The sequence below is a fragment of the Pomacea canaliculata genome, linkage group LG1 (assembly GCF_003073045.1).
Source record: "Pomacea canaliculata isolate SZHN2017 linkage group LG1, ASM307304v1, whole genome shotgun sequence".
NCBI classification, from domain to species: Eukaryota; Metazoa; Mollusca; class Gastropoda; order Architaenioglossa; family Ampullariidae; genus Pomacea; species Pomacea canaliculata.
The window spans coordinates 32,462,168-32,485,821 of NC_037590.1; the positions used below are offsets into that span (position 1 = coordinate 32,462,168).

Consider the following 23,654-nt stretch of genomic DNA (forward strand, 5'->3'; position numbering starts at 1 on the left):
ACCTCTTTAACCTGAAACTTGGAGAACAAATTTCTATCCTCTTCTCGTCCACAGAGCAGTGGTCTTGGTCTTACGAATTGTACATGTAAAAGCAGGGGACTAAACATATGTTTTAAAGACTTGTATATGTGAGTTGTGTTCATCTGGATGTGAGTACACCAACTACAAACCCCTGTAGCTCTTCACAGAATAAAACATCACAGCAGTTGTAAATCTTCTGTATATAAACATCTACCAGACACAAGTATGTTCTCTGCTTTCGCTCTAGAAAGTAACCGTTCCTGCTACACTCTGACTCAACGGAAATGCATTCTCAGTCAATGCCTTGCTTTTCTAAGGGCCCCAGTGATTTCGAAAATATTGGTCTCTCCTGAATACACGTGTAGGAAGCAGAAGAGCCAAACCCAACATTTCCTGAAAAGGTTTTAAGGAGTGGACTGAATGGAATATTGTAATGCGTTGAGCTTCAGCACCTGGAATCAGTTCTGGCCCAGTCACTCAGTTTAACTGAAGAGCAAAAATAAACCTCGTTTGCATATTGTCGAAGTTCATAAGCTGTCCTGACTATTTTATTTAGAGAGATGACCACACAAAGTGATGAGCCGACATATAAAGGGGAAGAAGTCGTTCCTACTCATGGGTGGCTGTTCCATAGATGCATGATTCTCCTATGATAAGGCGGATACAGCCTCGTTCCGGCGTCAAGATCGATTCTTCCTCCTCTATTCGTCTATGTGGAAGTCATTTTAACGCATCTCTGCCCCCACTGACAGACCTAGGCATCAGTAGATATCTTTAAGCCTGTGAATGATAGATTTTTGACACTGCTAGCCTTTCTCGGACTGTCCCTCAGAAATGAGGAATAAAACCTTCCTTACACCTCACCTGTTGTTGATACTGAACTCTGCCTTCCACCGTCAACAATGCGGCTCATGCAATCATCGAATTTATTATCGCTATTATCTACCGCAAGAGCAATCATTGAACCTACTCGCCACTTCAGCTTCTCCCATCCTATTATGATGGTGTAGATTTGTCAACAGTATGTTCAGTCCTGCTCTAGTCATGTTCACTTCTTGTCAACAGTGCGTCCATTTGCCTGGAAACGAGTTTCGCTGGGGAAGCTACGAGTGTCACTGTAAAGCCGGCTTCTACAGTCCAGGACCCAAGGGACACAACAACAGAGTCTTCGACGGCAGACAGGTGGAAATGGCGTACCTTGAGATGGTGGACAACATCTCACTCAAACTACACACAGGTGATTATACTCTCATATACTCTTGCAAATACAAACAAGTATGTACATATGTATGATTGAACATATAGAAGTACACCAAGGGGTACCATATATTTAATATATATATGCAGCTAAGAGAACTGATCTTGACCCCGTCTTGTGTTGTGTCGTGTGCACGTGACCTCAGGACTTCATGTGCCTGCCGTGCCGCAAGGGATGCAGTCAGTGTGAGGAGGACGAGCCGTGCATCGTGGAATACGACGTGTGGCTGCGCGGCATTCCTCTGGGCATCCAGAGCTTCACCATGACCATCACTCTTGTCGTTGGAATCGTCGTTGCGAGACTGAGGAAGACCAAGGTACAGCCTCCGCTATCTTCTCTTCCTCCTTTTGTGTGCATCTGCGTGCGTGCCTGTGTGTGTGTGTGGCTCCATCATTGTTGTGTGCTGGATAGTGTGTTATTTCTGAGATCGTGTTATCCGTGTTCCGTTCTCTCAAAGATGACATTTCTGTTGCTCAGGTGATGCGCTCGAGTGTCTGGGTTCTGCTGGAAATGGTCTTGCTGGGAGCCCTGCTTCTGTATGCCACGGTATGATGGACAATTGTGTGTATGTGTGCTCCAGTATGCCATGTAAACACCCATTTGAATTTATGCTATTTACTTTTTCATGGAATTCTTTTTGGAAGTCATTTTTGGAAAATGTATAGCTTAGATTACCCTGCTGCTTATTCTTTGTTGCCTGATTTATCTTTGTGTCTTCTATGTTTCTCTTTTATTACTTTCTACATAGTCGTTTCTCCTTCCGTCCTCCGAATTCTGTCCATGTCTTAAGCGCAGACAGTAACTTGCAGACAGAGGTCGCGTTAAGGTAATTACAGAAAATGAATGAAAAATTAAATAAATGGCGTATTTTAAACACCTCCTACCCCTCAAAGAAATAGCTAAAGTGATATTTGAATTCAGCTACTCTATGAAGTACTGCGACCTTCAGGGTGAGTTTCTGATAACAAACAACAGTTAGTATCTCAATGGTATTTATCTTTAAATATATGAGCTTAACATGGATGGAGAGGGAGCAGTCAGTAGTATCACGGGATTCACAACGTAAACACCACGTAAGCCGTGGCTTCGATCAAACGCAGAGGACAAAATGTCAAGGGTCAGGAAAAAATGCCAGGAGTCAGGTCAAAAAAAAAAAGAAAGCCTGCTGGCGACATCAGACCCTGTTGTCTCTCGCCAGAGGAAGTGACGTATGTGCGCAGAAGTAAACAAAATCACCGAGACTAACCCTCTGCCATCGATCCCTTTCCTTATCCCACCCACACACTCTCTTCCTGCTTCCGAACGAAAGCATTGCTGTCTTCGAAATCGAACGCTCGACAAGTCACCGACGGTCGTGATTAGACTGGAATCTGTCCCAAGCCTCCCCCTCCAGCCTTCCTCCCTTTCCACATCGTGCGCAGAAGTGCCTGGCTGACGTCACGGATATGTCACCGTGGAGAGACCTCCCATCGATTGCGGCCAAGGCAGAAGCTGGACGAGGCATTCGATCACAGACATGCTTATTAGCTGCTGGCAAAACGCAGGCGACCAGTCCACGCGAGCTGGGGGCACACACCAGTGTCTGCAGGCCCGAGCTGCTTGTCTTCGTTTTGTACCTCCAATGCCTCCCTTCTGTCTGTGTGCATGGATGTGTACATGTGGACTGCTGTCTGTCTGCCAAGACCAACGCTTAGCCTCTTGCGAAGTTCTCCGCTGATAGTCTCGGCGAGCCTAAACAATGTGACTAAACCGGAAGCTTTATGGTCTCATGCCTCGTTTTAGTAGTTAGCTGGAAAAAAATCTCTGTCAGCAGTCCAGTAATACAAGTTCGTGGTGTGTGTGTGAATCATGGTGGTTAATAAACAAAACTTTTATCTCTGCACATTTGACATGGCCATGTGCAAAGCCACACACACACATGCAACCATTCACATGCGAGTACACATCAAGACAGAAACAACATACACATGCAAAGAAATGTTTGACAGTAACTCTGTGTCCTTTACATCATTGATATGGAAAGATTCTGCTGAAAAATATTTTCAAGTGACAAAGTAAAGCAGTGAAACTAGCATCACAGGGTTGTCTGCCTCCTCCGAAGTTTTTTTTCTGCCTCCTCCGTCCATCTTCTCTGTGCAAAAGCGCCCTATGCTTTTAGTTTCTTTCCTTTCAGAAACTGTTTTACTTTCTTTATCTTTTGGGGTACAAAAATAGGGACAGGATTTAGAGGAGAATGTCACTGTCTATGAAAGAGGAAACACGAATCCATTCCAACTGAGTGCATATTTATAAGGCATCGCCAGTCGTGCCGAGTATGTCCTACTTTTTCCTATGCCATCTACATTTACCCATCATCCCTGTTACAGGTGGTCATACAGTATTTTGAGCCAGACGAAATGAACTGCCTGCTGGTGCCATGGTTCCGAGAAGTAGGATTCGCCATCCTGTATGGAACCTTGCTGCTGAAAATATACAGGTAAGTTCACAGTCGGGTTCTTCTCTGAGTGAGTAGTGATCAGATTAGCAGCTTTACAATTACACATCCAATGAAAACATGGAGAGTTTATAAACAGGACATCGATGTGTAATTTTTATACTTCTTGTTCACAATCAGGCATACATTTCTTTCAAAGTCAGCGATATTATCGTTCGAGTGAAACAACCTTTCTAGAGAACGCTTGGAGGCGCAGTGGCAAAAGCGTCAGACGTCAAGGGTTCGTATCTCCGCTCCGACAAATCTTTCTCTGAATAAAAACATCTGTGTATAGGAATGACCGTCGGTGGTTTTCTCCTGGTCCCTCCACCCTGTGTGCGTGGTGGGGGCGGGGATGAGGGAGACATGTAGAGAGAAAGAATGTGGACAAGTCATGATGATAATGCTAGTGACTGAATTAGAAGGACGCTCCTTCTGTCCTTGTTTTTCTCTCCCTCTCTCTGTCTTCGGCCCTGTCTCACATTACAAAGCTGTGACCTTTGTACCAGGGCGAGGTACTGCGCAATTTCTTCTGCGTGGCACTTTTCATCTGAAGCATCCAGAAACATCTTAGAACGGAGAAGATACTAGACGACAAAGCATGTTCTGGAAAGTACAAATCCAGATACAGATGAGTGGGTGATCGTATAAAAAATATTCCTGACAGATTTGGGTGGATCGAACACTAGGTGGATTTTAACCGCTTTTAACCGTCGATCGCCACCGACATCAACATACTCCTCTTTTAGTAAAATATTAACAACACACTCACTCAGACCTGTTCATGTGCACAAGTGTACTTCACCAGTCCTGTCATCCACCCTTCATCTACCCTTTTCGACATCACTGACAATTTGACGATTTTCACCCAACTTGCAATTTCCACAGACAGAAAAATTTATCACCCAGAAAACATCTTCACAGATTTTTTTCCAGGTGCAGCCTGCAGCTTCCTAATAAAAGTAATAAATTCCTTGCCCGGGTTTACAATTTTTAACGAATCTGAGAATAAGTACTTTTCCAAATTTAGCTGCTGGTGGCTATTCAGGGCAGTAATCAGTCACAGGGCCCTGGAGGTGCTAACTCCTCTTGCCGACTTGAAATCGAACTTCTTCCCGTTTTAGCCTCCCATTGGTGTCATCCTTTAGGACGAATTGGTCGTCTGCATTCCGCCTGGAGAGCTCGAAAGGGGATGTAATCACATCCACCGCCCAGGTGTGTGACAATTGGCTTCACGCGCGCGTGCGCCGAGCCTGGCTTGTCTGGCACTGTGATGGGTGTGAGATGGGAGGACGGGGGACATTTTGCTGTGTGAACACTGTACGTGCACATTACTAGCCAAGGGAGTTGGACTTTAGAGAGACGAGACCCTGGACTGGTGGATACCACACCTTTGACGGTTGTCATGGAGAGAAGCATGATCTGTCAGAAAAAAACAGCATGGAACAAGATTTTTAGGAAAAAAAACTATTATTGTTGTTGTGTGGTGGTGTGGTGGTGGTGGCGGTGGTGGTTTTGTTTCAAACCACAAAGTAGCTTAATATTATGAGACTTCACATGTGAACACAATTTTTATTGTCGAATAAGGTTTTATGTCAAATAATCCTCACATTAATTGCATGGTACGCTTTTCATGTCCTGAAAATTTAGAACTGTTTGTTTATAACAACATTTTCGTTTGTTCGTGCGTTTTAATATTTATTTTATTTGTTTCTACCTTTGTCAATCTGACTGTCTGTTTATTTTTCTATTTTGAATGCCTGCCTTTGTTTGTTTCTGCTGTCTAGGTTTCTTTCTGGTTTCCATCCTCCAGCTTTCTCATTATCTTAAGGAACTTGACATGGCGAGAAGACAGGAAGAAAGGAAAGTAGAAAAAAGGGAAAGCTAAGTCGAATGCCGGACTAAGAAACATCTTTTTATCACCTCCCGTCATCATTTCACCACTCATCCAAAGTTATCGCTCTTGCTGTCTTTGAAGTGGATTATTACAGAGATTCCGCCCTGGTAGTAAATCATTTTCATGGAAACTGGTCGCAGCCCACTCCTCCTGTTGTGATATCTCTCTCTCTCTCGGCTTTCATCAAACCTTGACGAGAGGAAGTGAAGAGTTTAGCACCTTCTCCCGTGGCATCTTTCTGCACCTCTTGTTTGTTTGTCTGCGAGCAGGATCCTGGCAGAGTTCCAGTCACGCAAGGCGCACCGAGTGCACGTGCGGGACAAGGACCTGTTCAAGTCGCTGGCGGTGATCCTGGTGGTGGTGCTGGGCTACATGGCCGCCTGGACCGCCGTCAACGCCGACCACCTGGCGCAGAATTCCACGCTGCTGCAGACGGCCGTCACGGCAGACAACCTCAGCTACGTCCTGTGCAAGTTCCTGTGGTGGGACTACGCCATCGAGATGGGTCAGTGCCCCGGATGCTGTGTGCGTGTGCGCGCGCGCATGCTTGGCCTTCATTGTGTGCAGAGCTGAGCCTGACTAGACAGTAGATGTGTTGTGGGTAGTGTGATGTGGTTTGTTTGTTTGTTTGTTTGTTTGTTTGTTTGTTTGTTTGTTTGTTTGTTTGTTGGTTTGTTTGTTTTTTGAGGCGAGGTGGTCTTTGTGTAGGGCGATTGGGTTTTAGGGATGGTTTGCTTGTTATTAAGGATTTATTTGTTTTAGTTATTTGCATCTTCCTTTTAATTAGACATCACGTAAGGGATACGACTTGTAAACAATCAGCAGACGCCATGTTACCCGCGAACTGAGTAAGCCAGTCTTGAAGTCAGAAAAATACAGTGTTGTGTGTGACGAGTGGTTCCCCAAGTGGAATGACAGTGGAGGCAAGAAGCTGCAAGGGAGTCAACCCGTCTTACCTCCCATCATGTCAGGTACTACATCTGCTGGGTGGGCAACGGGAGAGCAGTGAGTGGAGGAAGAAAGAGGGTGGGTGGGAATTGTTTCAGTGACCTGACAGAGCTTCGAACACACCATTCCGAAGTCGAACCCAGCAGCCACCTGAAGTTGAATGTACAGTCGCGCTAACTGACTGCTAACTCTGGCAGTCAGCTTAACTACAACTATGTTACAAGCAGTTTAGCTGACAGCCTGCAGCTAGTCTCCCCAACTAATACAATGTAATGTAAAGTGAACTGTGTTACAAGAATTCAGTTTTCTGTGAATCTTTAACTCTCATTTCCTGGCTTGTAGGACACGAGGCTATTTTCTAACCCTCCTTTTCCCCCAAGAGAGAACACTTCTAAATCTGCAACAAATTATTCCCAGTAGCTGCGCTGAAAAAAAATTGTTCAGACTGGTGAGCAGTGAGTGGGAAGAGGTGATGCACTGTGCTGTGGAATCAGGAGCGCACTCATCTGAAAAAAATATCTTCTTGATGTTGATGTACATTCATGGAGACAGGAGGTGCATGGCTTTTGAGGCGGTTGTAAATGCCGATAGCAACATTTGTCTGCCACTTACTCCTGCATTCGACTGATGTTATCCTTACCTTGTTTTAAAGAGTTGTAAAATGACTTTTGAAGAGCCCAAAACCCTCTTGACAAGAAGATGCATAAACTATTCCCCCCATTATGAGCTAAGTTCTTTATAATAGAAACCACCTTAACATATTTTGCGAAAATGAAGAAGTCTACTCGGGAATTTTAGTTTAGTCAATAATCCGGTTAACCGGATTCCATGAAGCTACAGTTTAGTGACTGTGTGATCAGAATTCCAAAAATTTCAACAGCAGGTAAAGGTCTCACATTCAGATTGTGTCCTATACAGAAGCTACCCGAGGTTCCAATCCTCACCATCAGACTTGTGATGTATGTTGTAGCCGAGGCCTTGTTCCTGGGAGTCGGCGTGTACATGTGCTACTGTGTGCGAGCTGCGCCCTCTGACTACTTCGGAGGGTCGTTACGTCACCGTGGCCATCGCTTATGAGCTCTTCATCTCCGTCGCCTTCTACGTCGTCAAGTGAGTAGCCATCATGGGTCACGTGAGCATTCACCATTTTTTTTTTTTTGGTCCTTTCTTTCGTAGTACATATGTCTAATGTTGAGGACAGATGTGTATAATGCTGTGTGGGATCAGAAGGTTGTGTTGTAAACCTAAGTTTTTGTGTAGATGTGTGTAAAGCTGTGTGTCAACTCATAAGGTTACCTGTACAAGATCTTCGTAAAGCATGCATAGTTTCATACCCGGCTGAACGCAATAACAGGGTGTGTACCTGCTCTGTCTTCCTTCAGGCACCTGTGGTGGTTAGAGCTGCACCCTGATTACTTCTTCCTGCTGTACTTCTTGAGGTGTCAAGCCACGGTCACGATCAACCTCCTCATACTCCTCGGCCCGAAGGTAGGTGTTCCCACCCGTCTTGGCTCGGGTAAAAAGATCGGATAGTTCATCGTTCGCCATCTTCTCAGGTTCAGCTAACTGTTGGAGAGGATGAGGTTAAAAGGGGGTAGCCTAGGTTATAAATCAGTAGAGTTTTCAGCCGATTAAGGATTTTTCAATTCACGGCTGAAACAAATGAGAAACGAGAAGAGATCGAGAGGATTACGATTGATTATCTCCCTTTAATTTTTCTTGGCCATGACAACATCCTTGACTTCAAAAAAATTATTTAAAATATTAAATTAGAATTTTGTTATCTATAATACTCATACTAGTCATAGGCCATATTAACCAGAAGATTCTTTTTGCTGTTTCCTTGTCTGATAGTCCTGAAGTACCAGAGGTATAAAATATGAACTACGCCATTGACAATCGCGATTGGTCGTGACGATAAATACGAGGACGACGATGTTGATTAGCAGTGAAAATATCGTTATTAAGACATAATCACCTGGTAGATATGTCTCGCGTATTTAACCTTTGACCTCGCCCACTTCACTTCTCATCCATTGCCATTCACCGGCGGTGTTGCAGCTGTGGTACGCCCATCGGCCGCCTGAGGACGACCGGATGCGAACCCGGGCCTATTCGCAGTCGGACGTGCAAGACAGCACAGCCCCGGAAACGATGAAACTCAACGTCGGCATCTCCTCCAACGGCGACGTGGACGTTGGTGAGATCAGCCTAACGGAAATGGACCCAGAGGACATCAGGGTAAGTCGCGGCGGACCCTCAGAAGGCTAACACTCTCTTGACCTAGTCCTAGTGACCATGCATCTTTCAAAGACATTGGCGGTTCTAAAGGAAGAACAAGAGCTTTCATTACTGTGCCAGGTCGTACCTGTTGTTATTGTTGACAAAAAGTTGTAATTATTAATTTTGTTTAAACCAAATCTCAGCAATTTTCATTAGCAAATCGTAGCTATAGTCAACATCTTATAGCTACTATCACCTGCAAATCGTACTCACTGTCTCGTGCAGGCGGAGCTCAAGAGGCTGTACACGCAGCTGCAGATATACAAAACCAAGACCATGCGCAAGGACAACCCTCACATATCCAAGCGGCGCGGCGGCCGGAAGCAGACCCACCGGCGGTTCTCGCTGCAGGCGTTCCACCACAAGCACCGCCACCACCACGAACACGAGCACGAGCACGAGATGAGCAAGACACCCGAGGAGTCGACCAACTCGGCCGAAGCCATGACCTTTCCTATGGAGCCCAGCGTTAAGGAGGAACCGGAAGGCAGCAGCGGCAGCGGCAGCGGCGCGCGCAACGTTCCGTCTGTGTCCTTCAAGCCGGGTCACACGTGATCGGTGACGCGCGTTGGCGTTGATTGGTCGGCTGGCTTGCACGCGCAAGGGGAGCGCGCAGCAGGAGTGGTTTCAGCCATCTGCAACAAAAAAAAATTTTTTTAACGGGGTAAGGGGTATGGGGGAGCAACTCTGCAAGTGGGTGAACTCCGAGAAAGAGTCGAAAAAAAGATGTCGCAGACCGCACCATTGTGTCTGTCACTTGTGTGACTGCCAACCACTGGCGGTCTGCCGAGTGCGACTTGAAATTTCTTGTAATTGCGGTCCCACCAAGAAATGGACATGCTGACAAATGGCCCAGGCAAACGGGTGATATGTTATATGATGACAAAGTTTGTGGACTGTAATCAGATTCAGTCAAACGTCACTGCTGCGAAACATTGTTACCGACAAAAAAATCCAAATCCACGGGAGATAATTATCACCTTTACGTTTCTCTCCCTTGCTAGCAAGACGTGTCCAGCTAGAGCTCTTATACTCACAGGTCTCAGATCTCTTACTTTATGGAAGAGCTATGATACCATGGGGAACGGGTAACAATGAGGGGCGGGTACCTGTTTTGGTGGTTGGGGGAGGAGGATTGCTTATAGGCCCCCTTATCATTATTATAGTATATTTTGACAAGACTCCATTTCCTTGAAACTTCTTTCAAATTTGTCGACGGTATGGCATCGACAGATCCTTACCTGCCCATCCTCTGCTGCCTCACCCCAAGGGACTTTTTTCTTTATGATGGATGAAACGCACTTTTGTTGCTCGTTCAAATCATCGCTGGACTGTCTCGGCCGTTTCCTTTTTCTTGCCTTGGACAGAAATCCACGGTCAGCCGCTTACAACACTTGCCATCTGTTTCCCCTGGCATGGATGCTGAGTGTAATTGTTGGACTGTTCTCCTCCTGCCACGCTAAGCATTACAGTGTCGTGGAAGAGATCACAGGGAGGTCAAGAGAATTTTCTCGAGGAACGCGAGAAGGACGACCTGCAGGAGAAGTCTTGGAAGCTGAGGTCGACGTGGAAAGAGTGCAGCAGGGGAGAGAAGCGAACGGAGGTGGAGGGTGTAAACAGTTGCCAGCTGCTGACGTGGTGCGTTCACCATGTCATCCTATGCTGCTGAGGGTTTTTCTGCGCACCGGTGCGCCTGCACCCTATAAGTGCACCAGTACCCCAACGGGGCGCCATTTTCCCCTTAAATGGAATCGTATAGCGATTGGATTACGAATATAAAAACTAATGGGAAGATCATTTCTAGATTCTCACAAAGTAATCCTCATTTTTTTCTGTTATTTTCAACATCATGATGTCGTTCTTGACTGTAAATTATCCATCATCATCCTCATCATCCTCCTCATCATCTGACATCATCATCATCATCATCGAGTTAAAGTGTAAATATCTTTCAGAAATTTCAGTCCTTACTCATTACGATTACCAGTTCTTGAGCAGTAGCTGACACGTGATCCAATGATACTTTGATACTTTGGTATTATTTCGATAATCTGAAACTTTTTTTCTTTCTTCACTACCTGGATGAGAGTTCTATCCAAATACAGTTAATCACCAACGAGGTCTCTGCTTGATTTTAGAGCTCATTCGAAGAGTCTGACAATATTTTTGGACATTAGTCCTAAATGTGTTTATCCACGTCAATCTGAATAAGTAAACACTTAATACAAGTATTTCAAAAAACGATATATATGCATTTCATATATATATATATCATTTACACTTGTATTGCAGCCGAATTCCTTTCATTTCTTCATCTCTCCTCTCTCTCTCTCTCTCTCTCTGGTAAAGAAAACTAAACTGTTCTGTTTATGCAACATATTTTAGATATGACATAAGCATAGTCATGTATTCTTAATTCTTCTTCTCATACAGGCAAAGATTAGAAGTATATTATATGTAACTAATTTATTCGCGACCAGGACAAAAGAAGATTGGCCCCTTCTTTGGATTAGCACCATGGCTGTTGGTAGCCATACTCTCCTCCACCTTTATTCTCTGATACCTGTCATTTTAGGATAAACATTTTAAAAATGCGTTTAGTGGAACTCAGAATTGTTTTTAATCAAATGGTTGACATTTTTTTCAAATTGATGCTTTACAAAGTGCAGTGCCCGAGATGAGATGTTAACCGAAGACACTGTCTTCTTCTAGCCTTTTTTACAGGTTGTTAGTGGGGATAGGGTGAGACTTTTTAAAGAAATTTTTAAAGCAGATATTAATAAATTTAAACTTTGATACAACAGAAATATTTTAAGTAGTTCTTGATACTTTACACGTTAAACTGTCTTTCATGTCACTTATAGCTTTAAGAAGAAAAAAGGGAATAGGGGAAGACTTGAATCGTTGTGTTTTCATCTTATACGAACTGAGACTGGGTTATAACTGAATACGTCTTTTGGGAAGACATTTCTCTTTCATTCTTCCTTGCAAGTCCTTGTCTCTTCCCCTTGTTCTGTACTCGATTTCCATCTGAGTCAAAACCCCTCTGAACAAAAGAGAAAATAAAAATTATGTTCTTGCCGAGTCATGCCTCTCATAAGCAAAACTTGTGACTTCACAGACTTTCTGATTTAGTCTTAACTTAGGAATCGCATTCTGGTGCCAGTTGCCCGTTTCTTTTTCATCTCATTCATCATGTGACATTATCATTGTCATCAGATTACTCTTCATGATAGGCATCTCTCTCTCTCTCTCTCTCTCTCACTCACTCACACATATTGTCCCTCATAACCCCCACACACTCGTCGTGCCTCGACGAGAAGCCATTTCTGAGTTTTGACATTTATAGATTACCATAGATGAACTAAAGCATGGACTGCTTTTTAATTTTTTTCTTTTTTTTTTTTCTTTGTTTTGATGGGGACGGGGGTTGTCTGGGGAAAGGTGTCGTCATACTGTTTTGTCTCCTGTGAATTTAATATAATGCTTTGTCATGTTTTTGCGATGTATAATTATTACATCAATATACGGGTCAATTCACCAAAACTGCTCCTCCGAGCGGAAGCGGAAGGGCGTGGCCACGCGCGCCTACGAACAGTCCAAGGAAAAGAAGAGTACAAGAAGGTGCACCATATTCAAGCTTTTTGAACACACAAAACTGTCCGGTGGATACGAAGGGATGAGTTCAGCCACGTGTCGACGAGTTGCCCGGATGTTGATACGGTACGACTGTGTCGCTGTGACTGGACTGTGACCGGATGTCATGTGACGCGAAAAAAAAAATTGTTGGAGTCGACAGAGACAAATGGCGAAGCCGGGATTCGAGTTATTGGAGAAACGAAATCGTGTACGCTTCGACCTCCTCTCCCCTACCCCACACCCATCTACCCGTGTCTTGTATGCACCCCCTCGCCTCCTCGAGTCTAGAGCTCGTGGGGTGTTTGTCACGTGACCGGAAGTGACGAGGTGGGGATGGGGTGGCGGGGGTTGTTGAGGGCTGGGCATCGACTGACAGCGCCGACTCGCGTCATGGTTGGCGCCGACGGTGTTTGTGATGTGTGTGCATGTGTGTGCGTGCGTGTGTGTACACGTGCGTCGATGGAGCGGAACGTGACACGTGCAGAACGTCAGCGAGGTGTGACGTCAGTGGAGCGTTAGGAGGACACTTGAGTCTACACTACAAAAAGTGCCGATATGTTCAGAAGACTGGGATTCTCATTAACAAAAAAAAAAAAAAGTGCTTTCTCCCTGTGAGTTTGCCAGATTCCTCGCTGTTGCTGTACAAAGAGTAAAACTTTTTCTTTTCATTCATCGGATCTGTGTTTCTCAAAATGACAAGCGAGTAATGTGTTAACAGTCGAAATAATTTCGAAACTCAGTATATGTCTAGCATAACATCGTTTCTTTCGTCTGTGTCTGTTTGATGGAGGACTTTTTAACAGCATCTCTTTTGGTGTGTTAACTGCTTTGAACCGAGACAGAAATACACGCTTGTGGCTAAAGCTTATACTCATTAACTCGTGTAACGGCCATCTTGAAACGTGAGTAGCAGTAGATGTGTGTCATACAATTCATAATTATTCTTTGTCAGCTCAGCCTCCTTTATCTTTCACAGTAACTGAACAAGGCGCTTCATACAATACACATCTGTTGCAATATTTTTTTTTCCCTTACTTCTTTTCCTTCTGAAAATGATTTGGCTTTGTTTGACACTGATGTTTGTTTCTGATTTATGTTCCTCGTACACTGGGTTGCGAACCACAGCGTGTTTGGTGACCAGGACTGCTGCTCAGCACCTACAGAGAAGTCTGGAATGTTACATCTCCACGATATAACAGTCTCCCGAAAACTGTTAAAAAATGTGACATATCCACGGTTATTAATTACCTCGAAGGTATGAGATCCACATTTAGGGACACTCCAAACTCTCCTTTGTCCACAGTGTTGTTGAAAACCTGGGCAAGTGTTTTTCGAAAGCAGACCTGTAGAAAAAGGCGATAGGTGTGTTTTAGTTTGTTAGATTTTTTTTGCAATTCAAGCACTGAAATGTATCTAAGAAGAACAAAAACCTGCAGGAAAGTTCTCATTGTTTTCTCTCTGTCAAGATTATGTTTAATGGTATTGTCAAAGTCTGACTAGCATTCAGTCTGCAGAACATTCACCTGTCAGTGAATTTTACATTATGTGTGCAGGTCATTTGGTAACTACTACTGCTATTGTTAATTATCGTCTTCATCTTCACTATCGACATATTTATCATCAACCACATCAGCTCTTTTACTAAAAGTAGTCAGACTCTTTCGTCAGGGCTGAAGTTCATGTCGATACTGTAACCGACTAGTAATATCCACCCTGCCGATGATCCGGGTGTGTACCCGACATAGGTGTATGAAAGCTGGGGTCTGTAGCATGAGTAAGTTGCAGGATCGAATGAAATCCAGCCCCCGGAGAGTACGACAGACAAAACATTTGTTCACTACTTTTTTTCTCTCGTGCTTCGTGCAGTATAACTAAGTGATTTGACATAATTGTTACGGCATTTCCTACCAGTCTGATATTCATCAATCATTTCATTTACCAATACCATGAAGACTGACAACATTAAAAGCATTTGATAGTTATAAGACGTGTTTCTTTTAGTTTTGTGCACGACAAACTCTCGTCCCATTTCGATTTTCATCTCATTTGATAATCTTAATGTTTGAACCAATCGCCATGTTGCTCGCCATTCAATATGCCTGAGATTAGCTGCTGACCCGGTCGAACTCATTTTTTTTTCAACTCAGTTGGCTGGAAACAACATCTAGACTAGATTTTGTTGTGTGTTTTCCCTTTAAGAATTCCCTTGAAACTTTACAGTGAAGGAGGCATTAAAGCAAATGGAAACTGAAAGTGCTTAAATCCCCGAAGGAACACACCAACACACACACGTGCGCAGGCCGAGAAAGAAGGAAGAATATTTACTCACACATATCCACACCGCTCACTAAATATTTCTTTGAAACTCGAAGATATCTTTGAGATTACCATTTAATTTCTCGTGCATGACATAAACCTCTGTCAACTGTATTGTAATCCGATCACTTCCACGTTTGGCAGTAAACAGCTGACATTTCTGACCAATGCTCATGACAATACTGGCATTACTCGGGTTGTGTGTCGCTTAACCAACACGTCTTCAAACGTTTGCTTTCTTGGTCCGTTCACTTTCTGTTTTTATTTTCTTTTTTTTTTTTTTTCATGTCTCAGGTTCTAATGTCGAAACGCACAAAAATGTTGGCATGATTTTTGGATAGATACTGTCATGTCCCTTCAACTTCAGCGTTAAGTGGCCACCACTTTTTCTGCCCCCTGCAATTTCCACTTCGGTCACGTGACTGTCACATGCTCTTTTCCCTGTTGGCCCGAATGAACTCTTAGCGCATCGTGTGATCTGTTTGCTCCGCAAGCCAAATAGCAAAAATTTTAGAAAAGTCGCCTTGTTCCTAGAGTAGTGGGTGAGAGACAAACGGGTGGGCGAAGATTCTTGTGCAGTCTGTCGTCTGCTGTTCTAGAGGGTAGATGAGAAAGGGATGAGGGCTTTCCCTTGTGAGAAGTGTTCCTTCGACCAGAGGTTGATGTGGAAGTTGCCAGTTGTTCCAGATGTACGTGTCCCAATGTGGAACTGGGCTGCAAATGTTGCTGTGAGAACTGTGCTGATAAAATGGCAGTAAAGAAAACAAAACATGGAAAGAGATGCAAACTTCCCATCCTGTTCTGCTTTCCCCTTTTATTTATTTAGTTATTTATTTGTTTCCTTCTCTTTTCTGTAAAATGGATTTGTCCCCCATTTTTGTCTCACTGGAATCATATTATGATCAAGGTGGTTGTTCTTGGGAAATCTCGGCAACATACTTATTACTGCAACATTCTCTGTATTTTTCAAGGAGCAGGAATCTGTCGAGACATGAGTCCACTTCCATTTCAGACAGAGAATTTTAACTTTTCACTCCAGTTCTTCAAAAAATACTAGAGTTGGGGGCAACCTGAAATAAATAGGAACACAAGGATCTTATTTTTAGCGAGGTTGTTTGAGTTTCCAGGTGATTGAAAGATTCAGATTTTCCTCCCATCCACCCACCCAATGTGTTGCAATGTAGTTTACAATTTGTTTTCAATCAGCCCTCATCTCAGACTCCTCTACTTTGTCTTCTCTCTCTCACACACACACACCGATGTTCTCTCATCCAGCGGCTTCTGCTACCTTCTGTCAGAAGCGCACATAGTCCAGCATTTCAGATGAGGTCCACCACAAAATAAAAAGCTTTTCTACTTGTTTACTGTACGTTCTGCGCCAGTTTATTTCCAGCAACAACTGATCCGTGAAATGTCCTCTGGGAGTAAGGACTTAGGTTTCTGCCGCAAAATTAATGTTGCGACAACCTTTGCTGAGCTGTTCTTTCGTTGAGCTTTAATTTCCATGCTGCTGTTAATCCCGCTGTTTGTTTGCTTGACTGCGTGTTTGTCTTATCTCTGTCCTTCTTGTTTAGCTCCGTGAACATTCGAATACTTCAAGCCAACGGCAATGGAGTACTTTTCTCAACACTCTGACGCCAGGCTCCCTCATATTATTCCGAGACAAAAAAAAATAAATAAATAAAACAAAAACCATACAGAATTTTATACGAAGGTTTTTTTGGTTTTTTTTTTTTTTGGTTTTTTTTTTTTTTTTTGGTTTTTTTTCTGAAGCGTCCTTCGTATTAAACACCTCAAGTTGTGCGAACTGCTTTGTTTGAAAGTTTTTTTGTTTATTGTTTTTGTGCATGTGTCACTGATTCCAACAAGTAAACAGGATTAATGAAGAGATTAGCGAATTTAAGTATCGCCTCCCTCCTCTAGTCCCATCTCTTTGTCCGTCTCTTCCTTCTGTTCGTTTCAACTGCCGAAATAGAGTCTCTCATCCTCCTCGGCTGTACCGTAGTATTGTATTTGGACAACGACTCAGCATGTCACCAGAATCCATGCCTCATAGTTCCTCTAGGATGTCATCAGATTTCGTGTTTTGTCATCAGATTTCTTGTTCTCGTCATCAGTGTAGACTTTCCGCCAACAAACCGTGTGCATAAGCGAGCTAGACAAACACCTGCCCTGTCATTTTCTCTCCCGCACATGTAGATGGCCATGCAAAACTAATCCTGTAAAATTTTGTAATAAAAACATGTAAATTACTGTAAGAGTTGTGTATGTCTCTTTATTAAACCAGCGAGAGGTTTTCCTCCCTTTGTTGTCCGGTTTGTCTTGTTTATAAACGCTGGTATTTCCATCTCCATTATGTCCCTCTCCCCTTTCTATATATACTTACATGTTGTATATATGCGAATGAATGCTTCTCTCTCTCTCTCTTTCCTAACTTGTCCAACATTCGTCTCTTACTAATTTCTTCTACTTTTTCTGCTGTAACTTTCAAAATGGATTTATGTTCCGGAGACTGCATGTGTCGAAGATTGTGTATATGTGTGTTTGTGTGTGTGTGTGTGTGAGGAGGGAGGGATGTGACAAGCTATAAATGCGGAGTAGTCTGCAAACTACAAACAACAACCTGTACGAAATACTTCCACTTCCTTATCATTACTCACATCTCTGTAATTCTCCAACAATTTCATAACACATAAATAAAATTTTCCTGCAAAATGTCATCACGGAGCACATTTTCCTTCATAGAATATACAACAAACAAAAAAATAAAACGTTGAGTCCTTAATATTTAAAATGCTGTCACATAAAACCATGGTTAAATCCAGACCAAAAGTAAATCGCATTTCAAATAATTAACATGTAAAATATAGTCAAATAAACAGTAAGCAATTTCTCACCAACTCCACACTCAAGCCATACAGTCACTTTAGCTTATCCCCCCGCGCTACAGTTGGCGGTAGTGTCCTGTACCCCAGCACACCGAATGTTCGCTGATCAATCACAGCGTGGGGTCACCCACGGACAGCAATCAGATTCCAAAGCGATATTTCAAATGGATGGCGAAAATACAGAAAATGCGCTGCTAATAATGTCATTTATACTTTTATTAATGTGTGGAGCACAGCTGACGCCCTTGTGTGAGGTGTAGAGAGCCTGTAGAGGGCCGGTCGGTCATATCTTGGTGGAGACTTTACAACGACGTCGACTCATGCTGTTGTTTGTAAAGGTGTGCTGTCAACTTCAAATAAACGAGTCTTGTGCTTTTCTCCACCTTATCATGGCTGCCAAGATACCCTTGTGTAAGCAAATGAATTGCTTTATAAACGTCTTCTGCACAGGAATGTTGCCGCTGGCGGCATGATCAGGATATCAAACTGACCCATTGGATTTTACAAGTAAGATTTTACGAAAAAAAAAGTCGGATTAATGATGACTGCGTTAGGAAATGAGTTGAAAAAAAATGTTTTGCATATAAAAAAAAACTAAACTTAAACGTGCTGCACCTCGGGGACGAAAACGGTACCTTTGAAGTCCCAAACATCTTTGAGCCAAGTAGCAGAGTATAGGAGAGACAGAATCCACCACCTGTCCAAACGTTCTGTTCCACCCAGAGACTCTTGGCAGTCAAGAAAGGTAGTGTAGACTGTTTCTTAGCCAGGTAACTTTGTTCCGTTGTACAGCTGCAGGCTACTCTACGTGTCACGGCAGCAGGTTACACTATACACTGCTCTGGATTTTGGTGAGGAAAATAACAAGGTATTTGTTACAATTTTATAATTTTTAAAAGTAGAGATAAGAGTCAATGTTTGTTGATTTTTTTTTCTTTTTAGATAGCGTAGCTATGTTGTAATTAGCGGTATAGTTTGGGCTAAACGCACAGAATAATTTTCCCGTTTACCAGAAAGCCAAACGCTTGTTATTTCCCTTCATTCCTCATATCCCCTTCCCCTACACCCCCCTCCCAAGTGTCTATTTGCATTGTTATTACTAATTATTATTATTGTTGTTATTGTTATAACATTCCTTATTTATTTACATTCTAGTTTATAGCGCTTTCTTTTTTATCTTCTGTAATTGTAAAAACACTGTTGACGATTTGTTATGCTTCTTCTTTATGGACCGATGGCCATTGAAAAATAAAGACATTTTAAGAAAATTTTGTAACTATACTCAGTGCAGATTCTGACGAACAACAGTTTATTAACTGTGTAAAATTTCTTTTATTTTTAACTCGTTTCTCTGGACACACAAACAGAAGTGAACACAAATCTGTTAACATTTAACAAGTTTTATCCAAGTAGAAGATAAGTACATTTACTCCCGCCGTCCCGATTCTGAAACTGAACATTAAGACTACATCACAGAATGGTCCAAAATGTCAGTTTTGTTTACCATATTAAAGTTATCTTGACAAATTCTATCTGAGTATTATAGCTATAAAACAAATATCAAATGACGGAATTTTCGCCTTCTTACTTTAAGATCAGTGTTCTCGTTTTAATGGCGTCTGCCTCCCCGCTGGGGTGTGTAAAACCACAAACAGTCCCTGTGTTGTGACTGCCAACTACTTGCAGCCTAGCTACATCCTTCATACAACTTTAATGTTTCCATATTTTTTTCTTTTCCTTCCGAAGAGACTAACTTTGAGAATGTGAGCTTTCTTTCTCTCGCTTTTCCGTCTCTGTCTCTTTCCCGTCTCCCTCTTGTATCTGTCCATCTTTCCTAATTTCTCTTGCGGTTGGCTTTCTGTTCTTTCTTTTCATTAAAGGCAAACTCGAGTTAAACATGACATATTCACAGAAAAATTAGCGGAGCACCCTGGTACCACTAATTTGTTGTGAATGTTTCAAAAATATTTTGTAACCTAAATTTCACCTGTAAAATATAGGGCAATAAACAGTGATGGATGTCTGACATGGTGCAAGCATAGTTTTAACTACTGAAGACACTGATGTGTACTAATGATATGTTGCCCAATCAACAAGTCTATTTTTTGTGAGGTGTGTATAACACAAACAGAACAGTTTTTAGGAATAAATATTTTATGACGAATTAAAACCGCTTTAAAAAAAGATTTACTCGCCTCAACCATTAATTCATCCTATTTTTTAGCTAGTTTGATTTAATGCGCTGATGCAATGCAGTGCTAAAGGCAGCCGCCGTGTTGATATGGGGTGGGGGAAACAGGTACATAATGGATACATATCCCACGTGTTTATGTCGGTATGTGTGTATATGCATATTATGTAGGTATGTATTATGTACTAGACTACTAGAGGCTCAAGAATGCCTATATCAAGCGGGGCACTTGAATGGCCTAAAAGTTATTTCCGGAAGCCAGTGGAAACAGAAGCAGACAGTTCCAGGACTGACGAGGGACTAGAATGGTGGTGGGGCGTCAAGTCCCCAAGAGGAGTTGCGCCTCTTAACTACGAATGGCAACCTCAACTTTCCGCTCGAGAAGATTACGAAAAATGGCGAAAAGAGATGGACCGAAAGGTGGGGTTAGCTGTTTTTAATTAAGTCTTTTTTTGTGTGTGTGTTTTTTTTTTTTTCTTTTTTGTGAGGGTGTCACATAGTGTCATTACCGCCATTCTAGATTCGTAGATGCATAAAAAGTTGAGGTTCGGTATATTTGTTCTGTGGTCATATCTGTACCCCATTAATGCTATTCCAAATTTGTAGATCTGGGTTTGTATTCATGGACATAGGCATTTACCCATTGCTAAATCGTCTTAACGTGGGTATTTTTTAATGTCGATAAAAATTCGGTGTTTTCTTTTGTTGTACTAAGTCGGTCACGATCTCCGCCAAGCTTACCTTAAGTGGGAAAATGTTATCGCTAGAGGACACCTATGAAATACTGCCTGGTAAAACAATTTGGCCTACTCCAAGTCCACGAATAAGGAAACGTAGTCTTCGGTTATCCCAGCTACCCAGCTCATATAGAGTAGCAGGCTGGGCCCAGAGCAAGAAAAGCTGAAAAGAGATTTTGAAGTCGAAGCCTTTTGTGTCAGTACCTTGCCTTTGTCTCGAATCACACCGGAAATTCCTCCAACCTATGTGATATACATGGCTTCGAGTAAGTTCTCTTGACGATTTTCAAATCCCTTGATTCATTTAGGAAGTTTTTTATTCGCACCATATTTATAAAACCTTTCTCGCTCACCAAATTTTTTTTTCTTCTGCAGCTAAAGCCCAGACACTCCTTTAATTGTTTTTTCGTGTTGTCTCGTATGTGACACATACATATTATGTATCGACGGTGAGTTGATCAGGTGGCTCAGTCTGAGACAAACATGGCTACGTGTCGAGTGAACCTCGTGTCTCTGCCACCCGACTTTCGCGATCATTTTATCCCTTTAAGATCTCATTAAGACTCCGCCAAAGGGCGCACATCTTTTTATTTTTATTTTTGTTATTTATTTCTTTTTTTAAAAGAAAGCTATGTTCACGATGTCTAACTTTGTAGAGCTGACGAGACTGACACTCGGGTTAAATGTTATTAAAGCCTCATTCGGTCAGTGCAACATCGAGTTCCCATGACCTTATGAGCCACCGCAATCACGGAAGACCATTATGTTGCCAAGAAATCTTTACTAGTTCAACGATAACAAAAATAATTGTTAATAATAATAAAACATGATCTAAGAATCACAGCTTTACATTCTTTACTAAGCACTGCATTCAGTGCTGTTGTTGATGCTGGTCTGAACTTCGACTTAATGCACTTAATAGTTATTGACAGCTTCAACTGTTCTCGAACTCAACATCTTTTGGCTTGCAGGGCCCTTTGAAGAGCAGAAAGAAAAAAAACCATGGAGGATGCTGTTGCTTTTGTTGCGGTACGTCGATGTCCTCGAAGGTACTGGCCTGCTTATACACACCTATGATAAAATGTGTGCACATATTCAAACACGATAGGCGTTCTTGAAGTCTTGAATCTTCATCAAAGTTTCTTTATATTATTCACGTAGTGTCTGGCTTCTATCTGTACATTTAAACTTATTGTCCTGCCATTTTCCTGTTTTGTAAAACAGCGAATATCCATGTTTTCAAGGTACACAGCAAGGAGGTCGTGGAGAATCCCCCCAAGGGAGGCAATCGAGACGACCCAAGAAAGGTAATTCGCCGCCGCCGTCGACGAGTTTGCTGTTGCCTGACGTTGTGGTTGTCACTCCTGTTCCTCCTCATTGCAGCGGCAGTTGTCTTTGTCTTCATCTATTTGACAGGTTAGAACATGTTTTCAAGCAAGTATTGATGATCAAACGGTGTTGATTTCAATCTAGTAATAATTCAAAAATGTGTAGTTGCCCTCGATGACAGGGTTCTTCATACCTCGCCGGCCTGAACATTTTAAACATCAACGGATGATAATCGCTTCTAATTGTCATTAGTTATATATTATCAATTATATCATTAGTATTTCATTATTGTTGTTTCTGTTGTAGACCACGTGTTTGTTCCTGCTGTGCAATATGCTGTTATTGTTGTTGCTCCTTGTGTGGTTTTATTTCCTTGCCGTTATCATATATTGTTGTTCCTGTTGCAATGATTGTCATTCCTCCCACGAAAGTGTATTTCTGATCTGCTTGCAGAGGAACCCTACACACACACACACTTTTCCAACGTTAACTTTTATAACGCGGCCAAATCTTAAATCGGCTTTCGGTTTAACTTTGGCGTCCTGAGAAGACGATGAAAACTCTTCTTGACGGAGGTACAAAAGCTCAAGCTTTGGGGTCCGTTGTAGGAAGTGGAGTTTGAGGACTTTTGCCAAAGAAAGAAAAAGTAGCTAAGTAGCAAATTCATTTCAAGTCGATTGTCCACTGTAAGAACTGCATTGCGATTCCGAATATTTCACTACTGTTTCGCCGAGACCTGACAGCTTACAACTTTAAATGGTTGGTCTCTTTAACAGCCACCAGTCCAGAGATATAGATCATAGAAGTCTGTGTGTACGTCCATGATTCCTTAAACTTCTATTAGTACTGTAGCTGCATGTGTATGAACGCCCCTCGCTTGATGAAGCGCCACTGAAGTTTTATGGATTTTTTCAGGTCATGTGGTGCTGAAGCCAAATGTGGAATGCAATGGTCGGTGGGGTGTTCACTTTATGGCTTCCAAAACCACCTACAACGGCACCGACAAATATACCTGCTGTTTCCTCCCCGACATTAATAAGACTGTTGTCGATATCCAAACAACAAAGGGAAAGAGCTGGCCGGAGGGCTACCTCATTCCCAACGGTACCTGTGCAAAATCAAAAGACAAATGCGAAGACTACAAACCACCAAAATGTACCTCAGAATGTTTTGATCCTAGTGTCCCTCCTTGTGAGGCATGTGTGTCTTGCATATATAGGGTTTCGCTTGTAGTTTTGGGATGCTTGCTAGCGACCATGTTTCGATACTGAAACCAGTTATAAACAGCAGAAAACTTTTGTACAAAATGATTGTTTCATCAAAGTGTAAGGTGGTAGGGATTGCTGTTTTCAAATATTTTCTTTTATAGGAAACTGGGGTTAATTAAAGTACTAATGGTGAAAATTTTGGTTCTAATGATTAGGTAAAGCTACGATATTTCCCAAAACATAAGAAATATATGACTTACCAATGCAGAAAGGGGAATTTCCTATGGCTACTTTCTTGCACAAGTTTCAAAATCACTTAAATAGCCATAATTTTTATGTGAAAATAATAGAAATGTCTTAGATGAAGTCACAACCATCAGTTGTGTTTCTTGCCAAGCTGGCCCACCTAGCCTGCATGTCCCCACTTTGTCTCCAGGCTTTCTAAATATTTGTAAATACATGTACT

General features: G+C 42.4%; 2 protein-coding genes across 3 annotated transcripts in view; both read left to right on the forward strand.

Moving 5' to 3' along the window:
* LOC112561056 (probable G-protein coupled receptor 158) overlaps positions 1-17,093 on the forward strand; it is a 59,899-nt gene extending 42,806 nt beyond the window's left edge. The window contains 10 exon segments of the mRNA XM_025233240.1: positions 1,087-1,258; positions 1,425-1,595; positions 1,757-1,825; positions 3,646-3,755; positions 5,919-6,154; positions 7,478-7,635; positions 7,637-7,707; positions 7,980-8,085; positions 8,659-8,838; positions 9,106-17,093. Of these exon segments, the coding sequence (XP_025089025.1) occupies positions 1,087-1,258; positions 1,425-1,595; positions 1,757-1,825; positions 3,646-3,755; positions 5,919-6,154; positions 7,478-7,635; positions 7,637-7,707; positions 7,980-8,085; positions 8,659-8,838; positions 9,106-9,435 (1,603 nt within the window). The 3' untranslated portion in view covers positions 9,436-17,093.
* An 861-nt stretch (positions 17,094-17,954) lies between these two features.
* On the forward strand, positions 17,955-23,517 carry LOC112574158. 2 transcript variants are annotated; one of them, XM_025255041.1, is made up of 5 exons: positions 17,955-18,591; positions 20,104-20,334; positions 21,623-21,700; positions 21,896-22,067; positions 22,896-23,517. In XM_025255041.1, exons 2-5 carry the CDS (start codon positions 20,122-20,124, stop codon positions 23,249-23,251), a joined length of 819 nt encoding a protein of 272 aa, XP_025110826.1. In that variant the 5' UTR covers positions 17,955-18,591; positions 20,104-20,121; the 3' UTR covers positions 23,252-23,517. The 2 variants fall into 2 exon arrangements, with proteins under 2 accessions (XP_025110826.1, XP_025110834.1); XM_025255049.1 differs by lacking the exon at positions 17,955-18,591 and having other exon boundaries at positions 20,005-20,334.
* Positions 23,518-23,654: the final 137 nt, after the last annotated feature.